The 18,455-nt window shown below is 37.9% G+C and overlaps 1 protein-coding gene across 1 annotated transcript; it reads right to left on the minus strand.

Moving 5' to 3' along the window:
• Nucleotides 1–11,463: 11,463 nt before the first annotated feature.
• Nucleotides 11,464–12,159, minus strand: LOC148960127 (arylalkylamine N-acetyltransferase 1-like). The gene has a single exon (XM_089108898.1). The coding sequence runs from the start codon at nucleotides 12,157–12,159 to the stop codon at nucleotides 11,464–11,466; it is 696 nt and encodes a 231-aa protein (XP_088965024.1).
• Between the last annotated feature and the right edge of the window lie 6,296 nt (nucleotides 12,160–18,455).

The following is an 18,455-nucleotide window of genomic DNA, read 5'->3' on the forward strand; positions in this document are numbered from 1 at the left end:
CAAACAGGCAAGCTATTCCTGCAAAACCAAAAGCACCAGTAAGTCTCACTTCATCAAAGCGATTGAAACTGACACTTCAGGCAAATAGGTTAGAATGTCGACTTATGGAATCCAAGATCAATGAGATGAAGGAAGAAATCTCACGTCATAGCGTTTCAATTAATTCAGATCTGAGCTATAATATTCTTGGGTTGATTACAAAGCATGGGGAAACTATGAGCCCTTTCAAGAACTTTGCTGTTTTGGCAGCAACAGCAGATAAATTCTTCCAGGAGTACAAAAGGGCATAGGTATCACCCAATGATTATAAGGTGGTGTCTTTCAATAGCATCAAAATCGGCAGCTGCCTATGATGAACTGCGAGGAACATTTAAAGGAACACATACCTTGGAACTACCGAGTAGAAGGACATTAAGGGACTATAGCAATGCCATCAGGCCAAAAACTGGTTTTAGTCCTGAAATTGCTAGCTATTTAGCAGATTTGGTTAAAGATTTCACATCAGTTGAACGATTTGTTGGAATACTTTTTGATAAGATGAAAGTCCAGACTAGTCTTGTGTTTGACAAAAGCACAGGGGAACTTAAAGGATATGTAGACCTTGGTGATCCCGATATCAATTATGCTTCCCTAGATATGCAAGATCAATTAGCCACGCATGCCCTTGTTTTAATGGTAAAAGGCATATGCAGCAAGTTGCAATTTGTATTGGGTAATTTCGCAACCTTGTCAGTTACGTCTGTCCAATTGTTTCCTGTATTATGGAAGGCTGTTGCTATTCTGAAAATGTGATGCAAATTATCAGTCGCATTCGCAACTGCAGATGGAGCTTCTCAGAACAGGCGTTTTTTAAAATGCATGAGGAAATGAATGAAGTCAATGACAAAAATGTTACCTACAAAGTTCAGAATAAGTATGCTGTGCATATATATTTTGAAAAACCATGTCAGTCGGGCAAATTTTCAAAAATCATCCGCAAATAGTTGGGCAGAAATGACACTGGAAAGTGATGGGACTTACTTCAGGCAATTTGGTTGAACATTCGTGGTATCTTCAAATAACCCAAAGACTGAAAGCTACGTGTCAATATCGTTGCATTATCAAATCGACCAAGAGTGCCTAAAAATGATAAGATGATTTTTGAAAATTACAAGAAGCAAAGCACTTCTGAATCTTATGGTAATAATGCAGCAATGCTTGTCCAGAAGATGTTTCAAGAAGGTTTGCATCAAGTACTGCCATTCCTGTATGAAGCAACATTGCTAAGCTGAACGATCATTCAGTGGCCTTCAACGGCTGAAACATATCTCAGATAAACCATTGGCCAAGAACGGCTGAGCAATTTGGCACTACTTAGCAACGAGAGGAAATTTTCAAACGAAGTTTTGAAAAGTGACATGAATGCGATGATTGATACATTTGGACAAAGAAAGGGTCGGGACTCACATTTCTTTTGACTGTAGTCGAATTCAAGAGTTAATGATAGTATTTTAAGTGATATTAAGCAAAATATTGGAAAATATTATACATTGCTACCCTTATTTATGAGAAACTTAGATCAAACTTTTAGATCTGACTATTTTTACTTAAGTTATTTCGGTGAAAAAGAACTCGTAATGTAAATATTCCTATGTCAAGTTCCTTATCACCAACAGGCTCATAAATATATGCATGTCTCTGTACTCGGGCAAAAATCCTACCGCCCCCCCCCCCCTAAAAATTCCGCCGTACGCTTATGATGCTGTGGATAGGGACATATACTTTTTACCTGATTATCTAAGCAATTTTTTTCATTTGCAATAAAAAGAGGCCTGGCCTCAATATAAAAATTCACATTACAGTCAATAGAATCAAGTTGCTCAACTTTGAGTTATCCTGGTAGAATGCAGCCCAAGCTGGTCTTTACCGCCACAGGTTCATCTGGCCCCCTTATATTGTCTCCCCCAATTGGAATTGCTATAGCAAATTAGATCCAACTAGACAATCTACTTCCAAGCTGTCTTTGGATCTGCAAATATTAGAGAATGACAGCCGTGTTGTGTGCAAAAAATTCTTTTGCGATTCATCTATTTGAATTAGAGGAATACCAGAGATATCCCTAACCACAAAAGCTTCTATTATTACACTCTCTTCTCCTTTATATCGACTTTGAGAAATTCGGCGAGGTGCAGTAGCCTTAGGTTGGGTTGAAACACCAAGCATTCTTAATCGAAATAATCTTACGCTTGTCCGGATCTTTAACTTCTCAGATGAGTGATTTTCTTTGCGGAATGCGCACTTCACCGGAGCATCTCTGCAACAAGCAAGACAAAAGCCGTTGGAGGCCTATCTTGCTGTCTTGCCTGTTTGAATTCTGGTCATGGCTTCTGTTTTCTTGCTGCGATCGCTGCTTGATTAGGAAAATGTCGTTAAGAACCTCCAGCTCCTTCTAAAAGCTTCAAGCAGGTGGTCCAAGAACAGGAAACACAACACTGGAATACTTTTCTTTGCTTACATTTAGAGCCTCCATTGCGTACGGTACGGTACGGTAGAAGATGAAAACGTGTCTCGATCTGAACGTGCTGATAACGTAATCTCTGTCCACTCTACTCATTGAAGACTAGGGCAAAACTGATGGGGTAATTTATGTGGGCGCGTCATATAACGCTAGGCTTTGCATATCTGCCTTTCAACAACTCTATGGCTAACTCATAATTTGCGTCTTTAAAGGCAAATCCCGTTAGAACGCTTCATGCGCACTCTTCTAAATAACTTTCTAAATATTTTGATTTGTCTACCTTGGCAAGTTGGTTGTCATCTTGTACCGTACTCTTGAAATCATCCCAGAACTCTTGCCATTATGCAATCTTTCCCAAAAATCCAGTTTTGACTGAAGATTTCCAAATCTTCGACTGAAGATTTCCCCTAATTGACTGAGGATGCGAAAATTTGGTAATACGTAATTTTCTCCTCAATATCAAGAGCTTCCTTGTCGTCTGCTTCCTCGACCAATAATCAGAATATTTTACTATCTAACGCTTCAGATCTTCCAGTATCTGTTCTAAACGTAACTCATCCTTGTCCTGTTGTCCTCCTTCCTTAGGGCATCTTCCATTTTATTCAGGAGCTTCATCGTAGCACGATTAAAAATTCTTTTTTTTATTGTCTTCTTCAAATTATCAATTTTCGGTTCCCCGATTTTTTGTCTCTATTTCGTTATCCGGCTCGGTGGACCATAAATTTGGGATTTTCTCTGCTTCCTAGCTTGGACTCGATACATGGTTAGACTAAACTCTGAGGAAAATAAAATTTTGAAATTTTCTGTAAATTCTCTTCAGTACACCTTTACTAACGTACAGCATGAAAAAATCTAACGAAATGATTCAATTAATGAACGAAATGAATCTGAGTAAAATCATCAGGAACTGCAATGCGGTATGACAGCTGTTTTGAATCCATTCTTGGCATTGATTCCACTTCTGTCTTTAGTGACAGAGGTCAACGATATAAACACTGGAAATTTCTATCATTCGTTGAAGTGCCTAATTCGTTTTACTTGGTTAATTCTGGGTGAAAAATGGTCCGCAGGATCAGATTTTGTCAATCTTTTGACAATACGATGTTGCTTGAACTATTAACTCTAGATCACTCGACCGAAATAATCATGTAATTCAAAATAAAATACTAGCAAAGCCTAGAACAAACTGCAACAGAAAGTTTTTTACAGAGATTTTTCTTTATAAAGAATTTAAAAAAAATGAACTTTTTAAATAAAAAAATTGTCAAACATTTCCTGAGAAGTTTTTGTTTAGCATGGGAAAATTTTTTTAACCTTTCAAGCAACAAGCACTATTTTAAGTCCTACATTGGACATAGGAGATTCCGATGTAAATAATTCCTTGTGTCAGTGTTGGCTTGACTCAAAATGCCATAGCAATCCAATAAAACGACGAAAAAAACCCATTGAAAAAATTAAAAGACTAATTTCTCAGGGTGGCAAACAAATCTTAGGTACCAGGAGTGGCATCGCCACCCTATGCCACCTCTTGACTACGGGCCTGACCAGCGAGGAGCTTCTGGCCCGCACAGGAAGCCATTCAATGTTCCACATTTTGAAATCCAAGAGAATGAGATGGCTGGGGCACCTACATTGATTAGAAGACAGGCGGCTGCCGAAAGACATACTCTATTGTAAGCTAAGTAGCGGGTCAAGACAGAGAGGATGGCTCAAACTGAGGTTCGATGACTGTGCCAATAGGGATCCCACGGAAATAGGCATCCCCCTAGAAAACTGGGATGCAATGGCGTCTGACCGTGTGGTGTGGAAAACTGCAGTCCGGGATGGAAGCAAGAAGATTGACTCTGACTACCTATAGTCAGATTATTGATTGTATAACTTTGTCGATCAGACTTTGTGGTTTTGACTTCTTATCTTTTGCATGATAAAACATCTCGCAGATTGTTTGCAACATGTATGTATCTCTCAAAACACAGTTTAGGAGGAAGGGGGATAAATTACACTCAAATACCGCTCTGTTGAACCAGTAGATTACTACCTCAGGGTTCTTTGAGTAACGATTGCGTTTAGTTTAGGCAAGGTAAGACACAAGAAAAACAGATTTCACTTCGTTTGGATACTCATGGACTGATAATTTCAATCAGTCTCAGCATATTTGATATCACGTGACTCGTTGCTCATTTTCATCAATTTGACAATATAATAGCTTTAGAACCTCATGTTCAGAGCCTTGAAACTGCATTTACAGCGTTTTGTAAATAACATAAAACATAGAATTTTTTAATTTCTTTTTTTTGTTTCATTTCTACATCACTGCAAGGTAAAATAATTTTTTAATAAATACATAATTTTAAAGCCTAATGATATGATCATTTGAAATATAAGCTTAAGGACATACAAATTCGGCATATTTTCAGCTGTTCTAGCTTTATCTAAGACTGGAGTATTTTAAAAACTAGTTGTCCTTGGTCGGTTCCATCGTTAATCTCTTTCCGTTTTCATATACAAAATCTTTATGCTTTATCACTCGCAAGACTTCAAAGCCATCCTTCTTGAAAAGGTTTTGGGATGCCTTTGCAGTTAACAATGCAAAAACGCAACAGAATTTGAGCTTTCGAGCGTTTTGACAAGATAAATCCACCAATTTGGCTGCGATACCAAGGCGTCGAAATTTCTGGTGCACACACAGGATGGAAAAATTTCAGTATGTTCTTACGACAATTTGCTGGGATTAGCTTCTCGACTTCCCCTTCTAATTTTGCCAAGTAGACCTCAAAAATCTCCAAAGCAGAGAATCCACTTCGAACAGCATTCTCTAGCTTTCTGTCATCAATTGCATTTTGACTTGGTTTATGCAGTTTACTCAAGCGTACCCCGACGATTTCATTTTCTTCAATTATGGCAACGAAGCTGTACGGTTGAGTCAAGCAATGCCTGATGACTTCTTGGAGATTCTCAACATAACCTGGCGTTGATCGATTCAGCCCAAGCGCTACGTCAGTTGGCTCCTGCGAAATAAAATGCTTTTGAAGTAACATATCGATCTGAGTAAAATCATCAGGAACTGCAATGCGGTATGACAGCTGTTTTGAATCCATTCTTGGCACGGATTCCATTACTGTATTTAGGTGTCAGAGCTCTTTAAAATTAGTCCTAGAAAATTCGTTGATGCGACTAGGGATTGGGCTGCATACACATTTCGCAATCTGTCGAAAGCGCATAGCGATTACAAGACAAATCAGCCAAGAATACAAACAGAGAACAACACAAGCAACTTGTCTGATTTCAATGCTCTTGAAACTGCCAGTTTGGTGCAAGTAAAGTGGGCTATTGATTTTTAACAAAAACGTAAAGCACTCATTCTTCGTTCACAAAATCTGTCAACAATAAGGAAAATAGATATTTGAAATCTCTTGTTTTAAAGAGTCTCATGGCAGTATCCTTCATTTTTAATTTTATAACCAGTTTTACGTTGTTTTCTTGCAGTGGCACCCTTTTTCCTCCCCCAATACTGTCAAGGAAATGTCAAATCTAAGAAAAAACTAGGGACATGGCCTTGTGAAAATCCAAATTCTGCTCTGTCTATGCTTTTTTCAAAACGTTTATCGCTGTAGTTACAGTACAAAAGGTGATCGCAGTACGTTTGTTGTGGCATTTTTTTCCTCAAAGAGCCATTGCCTATGTGAGAGTGTTGCGGAGGGGAGACGTAAGGAATGCAGTTGAGAGCGATTAAAAAAAATGATTTTTTGCGAATAAGGGAGAGAAGACTCATTAGTGGGATAGGAATCGTTTTGCAGTTTGTTATTGTGGAAAAAAAGTTGTATGTGTTTTTTGTGGAAAATGAAGAAGAAGGAGAAAAGAAAGATAAATTCGAGTGTTAGTTATTGTGTTAACCCTCGCCGCGCCATACCTCCTTTATTATATGCATTGCTGCGACACTAGTTTATGACAATTCCATAGGAGAAAGGCCTATTGGCGTGCAGAGAATCGAGGGGCAAATTCCCTCTCTAAAAATGGACGAGGTTTTTGGTACTTCAAAAGTAACAACATTTTTCTTGAAGTTAATTGAGATTTGGGAGGTTTTAAAATCTCACTCTGAGATCAGCTAGAGTTGATCGGGATTTAATGAGATGCACTCTACTAGCATGACAATCTTGAATTACAAAGTCAGTGAAAGCGTCATATTTGGGAAGTAGTATCGGATACTAACTTCTGTAATCTAAATTCGAGTCACCTAATCTTCCTTTCAATAATAAGAGCCTATTATAACTTGCAACCCCTAACTGCACTGACAATTTCTATCTTCTGTTTTCATTTCCACCACAGTGAAGAGACCCCTTTTAGGTAACATCCCTGTTCTGTGACGCCCTAAATTCTCTGTAATTCTCTGGATATAAGCAGTAACCCGGAGCAACTTAACTAGACTACATTGCCTGTCTACCTTAACAATCTCAGTCACTCCTTGCCTCATTTTCATATCTGCGTTCTTCTTTCTTTCTTCCTTAACATCAGGCGAGTCTTCTAGAGTGAACACATCAGGCCAGTTGTCTTGCCCGTCCAACCAATGAGGCCCTTGACACCATAATCTGCTTGTTTTTGAAAACAACACACCTAAGAAGGCAAATTGTACCAGTCCGTTTCAAATCCTTTACCTATTCTTCCCATCTTGCAAGCTTATCTTTAAAAATTGGATCATCCCAGCTCAATTTACCTAAACACAGCTCCTGAAACAAGATTTTTGCTGAAAAAGATATAGGGCTAACAACCCCGTGGGGGTCAAAATTGGAGGCCATGGAACTTACGATACCTCTTTTGGTAGGTTGGGGTGTTTTACCTACTTCCTCACCCCTGTTCCTCAGATTAAACTCCCAGGTATCTTATGTGTTGTTCTACGTTATACCCAAAACCTTAGTCTTCCCCCCAATACTGACTGGCATGCCTAGACTCTCCTTAACAAGCGGTGTGTCTTCATGTTTAGAGGTTTTTTCCTCTTTCACTCCCTTCCTTTCTTTTGTTGCTATCTCCTTGCTAACTCTTTGTCGTTAGTCTTCTATTTTGGCAAATGAAATCATCCCTTATTTATCCTAAGAAAGTTTACTTCAACACAACTTTGGAAAGCTTACTCTATTGGATGCCAAGTAATAGTAGCAGTTCGTCTTGACTAGAAACCCATCTTGTTCATATTCTTGGTGTTTAATCTTGTGAAATCTATTTTTATAGTAACTGTTATCTTCTCTGAATTAGACTGTTTTTAAAAAATAAGTGGAAAGAAGCAAGTATTTTCTAAAAGAGGCTTTTACCGGCATTCTAAATGGCCTAACCTCAAAAAATTCATCAGGTACAAATCAAAGGACCTTATCCTTTTCCCGAATTCCAACGCTGTCGTCTAGATCCCAAAGCCTTTTTACCTGATTATCTAAGCAATTTTTTTCATTTGCAATAAAAAGAGGCCTGGCCTCAATATAAAAATTCACATTACAGTCAATAGAATCAAGTTGCTCAACTTTGAGTTATCCTGGTAGAATGCAGCCCAAGCTGGTCTTTACCGCCACAGGTTCATCTGGCCCCCTTATATTGTCTCCCCCAATTGGAATTGCTATAGCATATTAGATCCAACTAGACAATCTACTTCCAAGCTGTCTTTGGATCTGCAAATATTAGAGAATGACAGCCGTGTTGTGTGCAAAAAATTCTTTTGCGATTCATCTATTTGAATTAGAGGAATACCAGAGATATCCCTAACCACAAAAGCTTCTATTATTACACTCTCTTCTCCTTTATATCGACTTTGAGAAATTCTCAGTTCATCTATTGTAGCGAAATGTTCCTCCTTACTCCCAAACACCATTATTCCCAGTTTTCACACCTCATAGGCCTTAATCTGGGTCTACCAGCTGCCTTGGCTGTGATAAAAGATTCATGGCTTTCTGTATCAACAAAACCCACGCTCTATTCTCCTCCTTGCCATGGTCACACCCCCTTCAGAGACAGTGTTCACTAAACAAGCCGATGCAGTGGGGTGAAGCCGAGGTACAGTAGCCTTAGGTTGCGTTAGAACACCTAGCCTTCTTAATCGAAATAATCTTACGCTTGTCCGGATCTTTAACTTTCCCCCCCTTATCAGATGCGTGATTTTCTTTGCGGAATGCGCACTTCACCGGAGCATCGCTGCAACAAGCAAGACAAAAGCCGTTGGAGACCTATCTTGCTGTCTTGCCTGTTTGAATTCTGGTCATGGCTTCTGTTTTCTTGCTACGATCGCTGCTTAATTGGGAAAATGTCCTTAAGAACCTCCAGCTCCTTCTAAAAGCTTCAAGCAGGTGGTCCAAGTTCTAGTCCATGCGGTTTTGTCAAAATCGAATCATGTTGCTTCTTGCCAGCTCTGGAATTACTCCCATTAGAACAAGAAACACAACACTGGAATACTTTTCCTTGTTTACATTGAGAGCTTCCATGGCGTACGGTACGGAACGGTAGAGGATGAAAACGTGTCTCGATCTGAACGTGCTGATAACGTAATATCTGTCCACTCTACTCATTGAAGACTAGGGCAAAACTGATGGGGTAATTTATGTGGGCGCGTCATATAACGCTAGGCTTTGCATATCTGTCTTTCAACAACTCTATGGCTAACTCATAATTTGCGTCTCTAAGGGCAAATCCCGTTACAACGCTTCGTGCGCACTCTTCTAAATAACTTTCTAAATATTTTGATTTGTCTACCTTGGCAAGTTGGTTGTCATCTTGTACCATACTCTTGAAATCATCCCAGAACTCTTGCCATTCTGCAATCTTTCCCGAAAATCCAGTTTTGACTGAAGATTTCCAAATCTTCGACTGAAGATTTCGCCTAATTGACTGAGGATGCGAAAATTTGGTAATACGTAATTTTCTCCTCAATATCAAGAGCTTCCTCGTCGCCTGCTTCCTCGACCAATAATTAGAAAATTTCACTATCTAACGCTTTAGATCTTCCAGTATCTGTTCTAAACGTAACTCATCCTTGTCCTGTTGTCTTCCTTCCTGAGGGCATTTTCCATTTTATTCAGGAGCTTCATCGTAGCACGATTAAAAATTCTTTTTTTTATTGTCTTCTTCAAATTATCAATTTTCGGTTCCCCGATTTTTTGTCTCTATTTCGTTATCCGGCTCGGTGGACCATAAATTTGGGATTTTCTCTGCTTGCTAGCTTGGACTCGATACATGGTTAGACTAAACTCTGAGGAAAATAAAATTTTGAAATTTTCTGTAAATTCTCTTCAGTACACCTTTACTAACGTACAGCATGAAAAAATCTAACGAAATGATTCAATTGCAAGCTCTTTAAATAGAAACAAGGAACTTAAATCCTATGGCTATGGCCGTCATGTTTCGACCGAATTTTGAAACATGTAACTGATTTTTCATATTTAGTATTTCATGGTTTTCTTTTAAGTTGTGATGTCAAAATTCAAACATTCTAGAAATAGATTTTTAAGACGTAACACTTAAAAACTCATCTGCGACCTTGAGTCTCAATTGTCCCACTACAAGGCACGCATGTAATTTATAACAGTTTGACAGTTTTGGTGAAATATTTTGGAAAACGTCGGGAACTCTAAGGAATTGTGATAATTTTTTGAAATTTTTTGAGATCTTTGCAAAGATTTGAGAGATATAGTTAAATTTCATGAGATTTTTGAGGTTTTTGTAAATCGTTGAGATTCTAAAAGATTCTTAGAGACTTTTTCATACGGCTGAACGAGATTTTTGGATCGATTTTCCTCTCCTATCAGCCCTATTGCCTTTAAACTGTTTATTGATCCATTTTTATTCTATTAAGGTTTGTCTTTGCCTTTTATCAAACATAACCTGCTTGCTTGCATAAGGCTAAAAGTTCTACAGAAAACTTTATGAACTTGACAACATTGCAAGAGGTTTGTGCTGAATGAAGTCTAGCCCTAGATTTCGACTTTTTTGCTAAAATGCTGAAAAACATTACATATTTGGCAGAAAAGGCCAAACAATGTTGCATTATATTTTCGAAATCACTTTAAATAGAGATATAGAGGTATTACATCTTGCATTAGCTCTAACTTACAATGCTGAGGGCACATTCAAGGAAAACCGCCTTTCTGGTTACAAAATTCCGAAGATTTCAAACGAAATGGACATAATTATCGTTACAAAACAGAGAACAAGTATAAGACCGATACCTCAAACCACTAATGTACTTAGAAACAAAAGGAGCAGATCCAAAATCTTATACTAAAATTGTTTGGGAAGTTATGCTAATCTTATTCTTTATCATGGTTGCGAGCATATTAGAATAGTCGCCAGTTGGAATGTTGTTAGAGAGCGAACAATTTTTGTAAGTGAGAAAACAAGTCAGTTTTGCGTAAGGAAATTATGAAGATGGCATGAAATAGCAAAAAAATGGCATACTAAAATACTTTTCGTACGATCGTCTTCAGAGTAAGGACGTTGAATAATTGATGAAGAGAACTCTCTTAAAAAATATTTCTAGCATATGGCCACGATAGAAAAATGCAAAAAAAAGATGGACTTTGAACTTTCTAACCTTTAATTTTGCCATAAGTTATAAAGCATCAATTTGCTTCCGTTAAAAGCCACTAGAATAGAAACAAAGGAGGGTATGCAGAGTATTTATTCGAGTATTGTAAGTTTCAATTTTTTATGAAAATACAAAGCTATAGCCATGAAAAAAAATTGAATTTGTAGGTTTTATTTTGAGATCATACCACCGAAAATTGATTGTATCCGAAACTATAAAAGGCAGATCTGCAGAGTACTCCTTATCTTCAGCGAAAAACATTCATAATTAGATATATTTACTTTCTAAACAGTCAGGCTGTGGAAATGCAATAAATATAAATTTTCAATATCTTTGCCATAAAATTTTAAAAAATAATCAAAGCTTAAGGACATACAAATTCTCAGCATATTTTCAGCTGTTCTAGCTTTATTTAAGACTGGAGTATTTTAAAAACTAGTTGTCCTTGGTCGGTTCCATCATTACAGTTCAACAATCTCTTTCCGTTTTCATCTACAAAATCTTTATGCTTTATCACTCGCAAGACTTCAAAGCCATCCTTCTTGAAAAGGTTTTGGGATGCCTTTGCAGTTAACAATGCAAAAACGCAACAGAATTTGAGCTTTCGGGCGTTTTGAAAAGATAAGTCCACCAATTTGGCCGCGATGCCAAGGCGTCGAAATTTCTGGTGCACACACAGGATGGAAATCTTCAATATGTTCTTACGACAATCTTCTGGGATAAGCCTGTCGACTTCTTCTTCTAATTTTGCCAAGAAGACCTGCAAAATTTCCAGAGCGGAGAGTTCGCTTCGAACAGGATTCTCTAGCTTCCAATCATCGATTGCATTTTGACTGGGCTTATGACTCATTTTATTCATGCTTACCCCGACGATTTCATTTTCTTCATTTATGGCAACGAAGGTGTACGGTTGAGTCAAGCATTGCCTGATGTCTTCTTGGAGAAACTCATCATAACCTGGCGTTGATCGATTCAGCCCAAGCGCTACGTCAGTTGGCTCCTGCAAAATAAAATGCTTTTGAAGTAACACATCAATCTTAGTAAAATCATCAGGAACTGCAATGCGGTATGACAGCTGTTTTGAATCCATTCTTGGCATTGATTCCATTTCTGTCTTTTAGTGACAGAGGTCAACGATATAAACACTGGAAATTACTATCATTCGTCGACGTGCCTAACTCGTTCTACTTGGTTAATTCTTGGTGAAAAATGGTCCGCAGGATCAGATTTTGTCAATCTTTTGACAATACGATGTGGCTTGAACTATTAACTCTAGATCACTCAACCGAAATAATCATGTAATTCGAAATAAAATACTAGCAAAGCCTAGAAAAAACTGCAACAGAAAGTTTTTTAATGAAAAAACATATAAAGCTTCAAAACATATCAAAAGTCTTAAAAAAACTAACGTGGGGAAATCAACGAGATTGGCCTCTATAAAAAAGAGTTCACGCCCTCTATTTTTTGAACAGTAAGGACGTGATGACCAGCCCGAGTGCAGAATTTAAGCATATAGTGCTTCCCTCAGGAAAATTTGCTTGATTCGTTGCTGGTTATGGTAATTTGGAAAATCTCTCATGAAGGTATAGGCAGGGCTATGACTGTGAAAATCTGATTTCTCACCTAACCGAGATGCTCTCGATGGGTTTGTATACTTTCGAGTATGGAGATTCAGAATCAAAGATGGGATCCAACAAATTTTGCATCAGTATCACGTGATTGATGACGTCATCGATAACGGCAAAACAGCCATAAATCCACTATATATTCAAAATAAATCAATTTACGAAATCTGGGTTTTATGTGAATGTGCATTTCAAGAGCTTTCAATAAATGTATCAAATAATTTATTTTGCTGACGTTTGCTTATTTTGTAACGTCATTAGTGGATTTTCCCAAGTTTTGCCAAAACCTTTGCGTTGATAACTAAGTGAGTTGGAATTCACTGCAAATGCGCTAAAACTATGTTGATCTAAATATGTTTGATACTTCTTGACATAATTTGACTATTTTTGACACTAATAAGTCATAATAATCATCATAATGCACTTGCGTAGTGCGACAGCAATAACAACAAGACAGTTTACTAAGAGAGCGAGTCTACACCTGGTCTCTGCAAGTATCGAAACAGGATTATATATCTAGTTAAAATTATTTGAAAGCTAATTTCATTCCAATGTTGAGCTAAAAGTCTTTTCTTTGCTTCTATGCATAATTACATGCGCCTTGGTAATGGGAATTCCATTGCAGCCGTAGCTTCCCTAATTCCTGTCGGCAGTTCATCGAGGAGTTCTGCCACATCTTTCCTGGAACTATCTGGAAGCACAAGACGATGCAATAAGTGTCACAAAAATTTATGTTACGTTTCTGGTATTCTCTTTAAGCCATATGTCAATGAACTTGGGCTTTTGCTGATCATGTATGTACTAAAATGAAAGTTTCATCAGATGCCAGTTTCTACGTTCCTTCACTGGTAACCAGTCAATTGTACCACTTTTTTCCCTTTGGTTTATCGGCCTAGTAGAATACCTGTATTTCAGGGGCGGATTCAGGGTGTCGCACTAAAACAATTCTTAGCAACCAAAGCCTAAGAATTCAGAGGGCAGCTTATCTCGACATAACTGAAACCTAACTTGTATGTTTACAAAACAATTTGTTTGCTAAGAATTATTTTAGTAGAGCGCACACGATGAAAAATTGCTCTTTACAAAATCCAGTGGCGGCCATTTTGATGACGTCATGGAAAGTTCAAACATCTAAAATTTTGGAACAATAGGTCAAACAATATGTTTTATGATTTGTGATTCAGTTTTGCATGTTCTTTCGAATGGTATACTCAGATTTAAAAATGTTGTCATTAATATTTTACTGACCGGGGAGTAATTACGTCATCGATCACGTGACAACAACAAATTTTCGAGAATGTGCCCAGGGCTTAAATTGACGACCAACCATCATAGAAGTCATATCCACTTCAAAAATTTCGGTTACCCACTTTGCTAGATTGTTACAGTAAATTCCCTGTCTATGGAGAAAACTGCTGTTTGAATGGTTGCGGAGTTAAGCCCCGGCAAAACGACTGGACATTTTCACTGAACATGCACTGGACAAATGTCCAGTGTAAATGTTGCGTCGTTTTGCCACCTTGTCCAGTCTTGTTCAGCGATGTTGAGTGTTGTTCAGTCGATTTTGAAGGTAGTCAAAAATGTTCAGTGGACAGGATTAAAATTCTTTTGTTCGTAGATGTTGTAGAGAAATGTTCAGTCGTTTTTGCCACTCTACTGAACATTGTCCAGTTCGCGCACGCGCAATGAATGTAATGGATAGGATTTGGCTCGAATTTATTTCCATTATTCAAATCTTTAACAAACTTTCCTAGTCAACACCGGGAACGAAATGGAAACAACGTGAAAATTCAATTCTACCAATAGCAGAAAAGGCATTTTATTAGTAACGACGAGTCTTCCGATCAGATTAGCTTTAGTTCCGATAAGGAAAGCGATGTCAGAGAGCAGGAGTACGGTGATTTTGATAAACCTAGCTGTCCTAGCCACTTGTCAATAATACACTCTAATTCATACGATAACACGGTTAGGGCTATGAAAAGTGTATTTTCAAAGGTAAAGAGATGCCCTGTTGCCAATTTTCCCACCCGCATTCTTCAACAGGGAAAAAGTTCACTGGACAATGTTCAGTCGTTTTGCCACCACCAATATTTTTTTGATGTCCATACTCTAAACAAGTGAGCAATGTCCAGTGTGTGACCAGCGCAAATGTCCAGTCGTTTTGCCGGGGCTTTAGTCGACGGCAAGGCAAAAGCAACCCTGATGGCAAGATTGGTTTGTTTAAACTTTCAGTCGGGAAGGATGAAAAATCTTCGCAATGGCGACAAGAATTGATGAATGTTATCACAAAACACAGAGAATGATAGAAATTTTGACATGTCGACGAATGATAGAAATTTCCAATGTTTATATCGTTGAACTCTGTCACTAAAAGATAGAAATGGAATCAATGCCAAGAATTGATTCAAAACAGCTTTTATACCGCATTGCAGTTCCTGATGATTTTACTCAGATCGATATGTTACTTCAAGAGCATTTTATTTCGCAGGGCCAACTGACGTAGCGCTTGGGCTGAATCGATCAACGCCAGGTTATGATGAGTTTCTCCAAGAATTCATCAGGCAGGCAATGTTAGACTCAACCGTACAGCTTCGTTGCCATAAATGAAGAACCTAATGACGTTTTAAAAAGACAATTGAAGGCCGATTCGTTGCACATCTGTGAGAGACATTTCTTAACTGAAGACATCACTATACGTGAGTAAAGATTAGTTTTTGTCTCTGTAAATATTGATGCCCAATCCATCCACATCCATCCTGCGACGACGGGGGAGCCAAGGGGCCTTGCCCCCCCCCCCCACTTTTTTGCAAATTATGCCTTTAAAAGGCAGCTCATCATGTTGTGACGCGGTAACTTTTTGTTATCAAAGTTTGCCCCCCCCCCCTCCACTTTTTTAGTTTCGTCGGAGGCCCTGTCCATCCATGATAAAATATGGCCTAAAACTCCTTTGAATACAATCTGAATACAATTTGAATACAATTTTTAATCAAGTTTTGGATTAAAAATTTTGTGAAATAATTTTGCCTCAAAAAGAAAGCACCAGAGAAAATTTTTAAATACTCATGTTCAGTAATAACAATTATTTTTGCAGACTATGGAAAAAAGCTGACAAAAAAATTTCTAAAATTTGGTGTCCTTCCAACAAAGAATCTTCCAAAGAAGAGTTTGGATACTTTTCAAAAAAGTGCATCTGATAAGAGGCCTGCTGAAACAGTTGTGAGAGATATCGCACTTGAAAAATGTGTTACTACACAGATTTTAGAGATTTAAGCTCCAGGGTAAAGAAACTGACCCTAAAGGATTGGCACGTTTTTTATGCAGAAGATAAATTAGAAATGAAGAAATTTCAGACACCCTACATCATTCCAAAATTTTGTATCACAATTGAATATGAACTTACCTTTACTGTTTCTGTATTTAATTGGCAAATCCCAGTTAATCATTATATTTACAATGATTTCAAAAGAACTGTAAGATTAGTAACTGTGTCTGACTTGATCAGAAATTTAGACAGTGCCATAATTTGTGATGTGCCACAATGTTAAAAGTTATTGTGGAGGATCTATCAGGCACTGTATTCCTGAAGAATCAAAAGAGCAAACTTTGAACAGCTTGCCATTTCAAGCACAGGATTTTTATCGCGCTAATAAATATCAGGTTCTATTAAGATTTGAATTGAAATGTACTAATTGCACAGAACAAGAAACAGGATATGCAAAGAACAAAAAAAGACTTGCAAACAGGCAAGCTATTCCTGCAAAACCAAAAGCACCAGTAAGTCTCACTTCATCAAAGCGATTGAAACTGACACTTCAGGCAAATAGGTTAGAATGTCGACTTATGGAATCCAAGATCAATGAGATGAAGGAAGAAATCTCACGTCATAGCGTTTCAATTAATTCAGATCTGAGCTATAATATTCTTGGGTTGATTACAAAGCATGGGGAAACTATGAGCCCTTTCAAGAACTTTGCTGTTTTGGCAGCAACAGCAGATAAATTCTTCCAGGAGTACAAAAGGGCATAGGTATCACCCAATGATTATAAGGTGGTGTCTTTCAATAGCATCAAAATCGGCAGCTGCCTATGATGAACTGCGAGGAACATTTAAAGGAACACATACCTTGGAACTACCGAGTAGAAGGACATTAAGGGACTATAGCAATGCCATCAGGCCAAAAACTGGTTTTAGTCCTGAAATTGCTAGCTATTTAGCAGATTTGGTTAAAGATTTCACATCAGTTGAACGATTTGTTGGAATACTTTTTGATAAGATGAAAGTCCAGACTAGTCTTGTGTTTGACAAAAGCACAGGGGAACTTAAAGGATATGTAGACCTTGGTGATCCCGATATCAATTATGCTTCCCTAGATATGCAAGATCAATTAGCCACGCATGCCCTTGTTTTAATGGTAAAAGGCATATGCAGCAAGTTGCAATTTGTATTGGGTAATTTCGCAACCTTGTCAGTTACGTCTGTCCAATTGTTTCCTGTATTATGGAAGGCTGTTGCTATTCTGAAAATGTGATGCAAATTATCAGTCGCATTCGCAACTGCAGATGGAGCTTCTCAGAACAGGCGTTTTTTAAAATGCATGAGGAAATGAATGAAGTCAATGACAAAAATGTTACCTACAAAGTTCAGAATAAGTATGCTGTGCATATATATTTTGAAAAACCATGTCAGTCGGGCAAATTTTCAAAAATCATCCGCAAATAGTTGGGCAGAAATGACACTGGAAAGTGATGGGACTTACTTCAGGCAATTTGGTTGAACATTCGTGGTATCTTCAAATAACCCAAAGACTGAAAGCTACGTGTCAATATCGTTGCATTATCAAATCGACCAAGAGTGCCTTAAAATGATAAGATGATTTTTGAAAATTACAAGAAGCAAAGCACTTCTGAATCTTATGGTAATAATGCAGCAATGCTTGTCCAGAAGATGTTTCAAGAAGGTTTGCATCAAGTACTGCCATTCCTGTATGAAGCAACATTGCTAAGCTGAACGATCATTCAGTGGCCTTCAACGGCTGAAACATATCTCAGATAAACCATTGGCCAAGAACGGCTGAGCAATTTGGCACTACTTAGCAACGAGAGGAAATTTTCAAACGAAGTTTTGAAAAGTGACATGAATGCGATGATTGATACATTTGGACAAAGAAAGGGTCGGGACTCACATTTCTTTTGACTGTAGTCGAATTCAAGAGTTAATGATAGTATTTTAAGTGATATTAAGCAAAATATTGGAAAATATTATACATTGCTACCCTTATTTATGAGAAACTTAGATCAAACTTTTAGATCTGACTATTTTTACTTAAGTTATTTCGGTGAAAAAGAACTCGTAATGTAAATATTCCTATGTCAAGTTCCTTATCACCAACAGGCTCATAAATATATGCATGTCTCTGTACTCGGGCAAAAATCCTACCGCCCCCCCCCCCTAAAAATTCCGCCGTACGCTTATGATGCTGTGGATAGGGACATATACTTTTTACCTGATTATCTAAGCAATTTTTTTCATTTGCAATAAAAAGAGGCCTGGCCTCAATATAAAAATTCACATTACAGTCAATAGAATCAAGTTGCTCAACTTTGAGTTATCCTGGTAGAATGCAGCCCAAGCTGGTCTTTACCGCCACAGGTTCATCTGGCCCCCTTATATTGTCTCCCCCAATTGGAATTGCTATAGCAAATTAGATCCAACTAGACAATCTACTTCCAAGCTGTCTTTGGATCTGCAAATATTAGAGAATGACAGCCGTGTTGTGTGC

The sequence above is a fragment of the Rhopilema esculentum genome, chromosome 6, assembly GCF_057945365.1.
Source record: "Rhopilema esculentum isolate cy_ngs chromosome 6, ASM5794536v1, whole genome shotgun sequence".
NCBI classification, from domain to species: domain Eukaryota; kingdom Metazoa; phylum Cnidaria; class Scyphozoa; order Rhizostomeae; family Rhizostomatidae; genus Rhopilema; species Rhopilema esculentum.

Bases quoted from the DNA above. Each gene is read 5' to 3' on its own strand.
- LOC148960127 (XM_089108898.1), bottom strand. From the start codon at position 12,159: ATGGAATCAATGCCAAGAATGGATTCAAAACAGCTGTCATACCGCATT.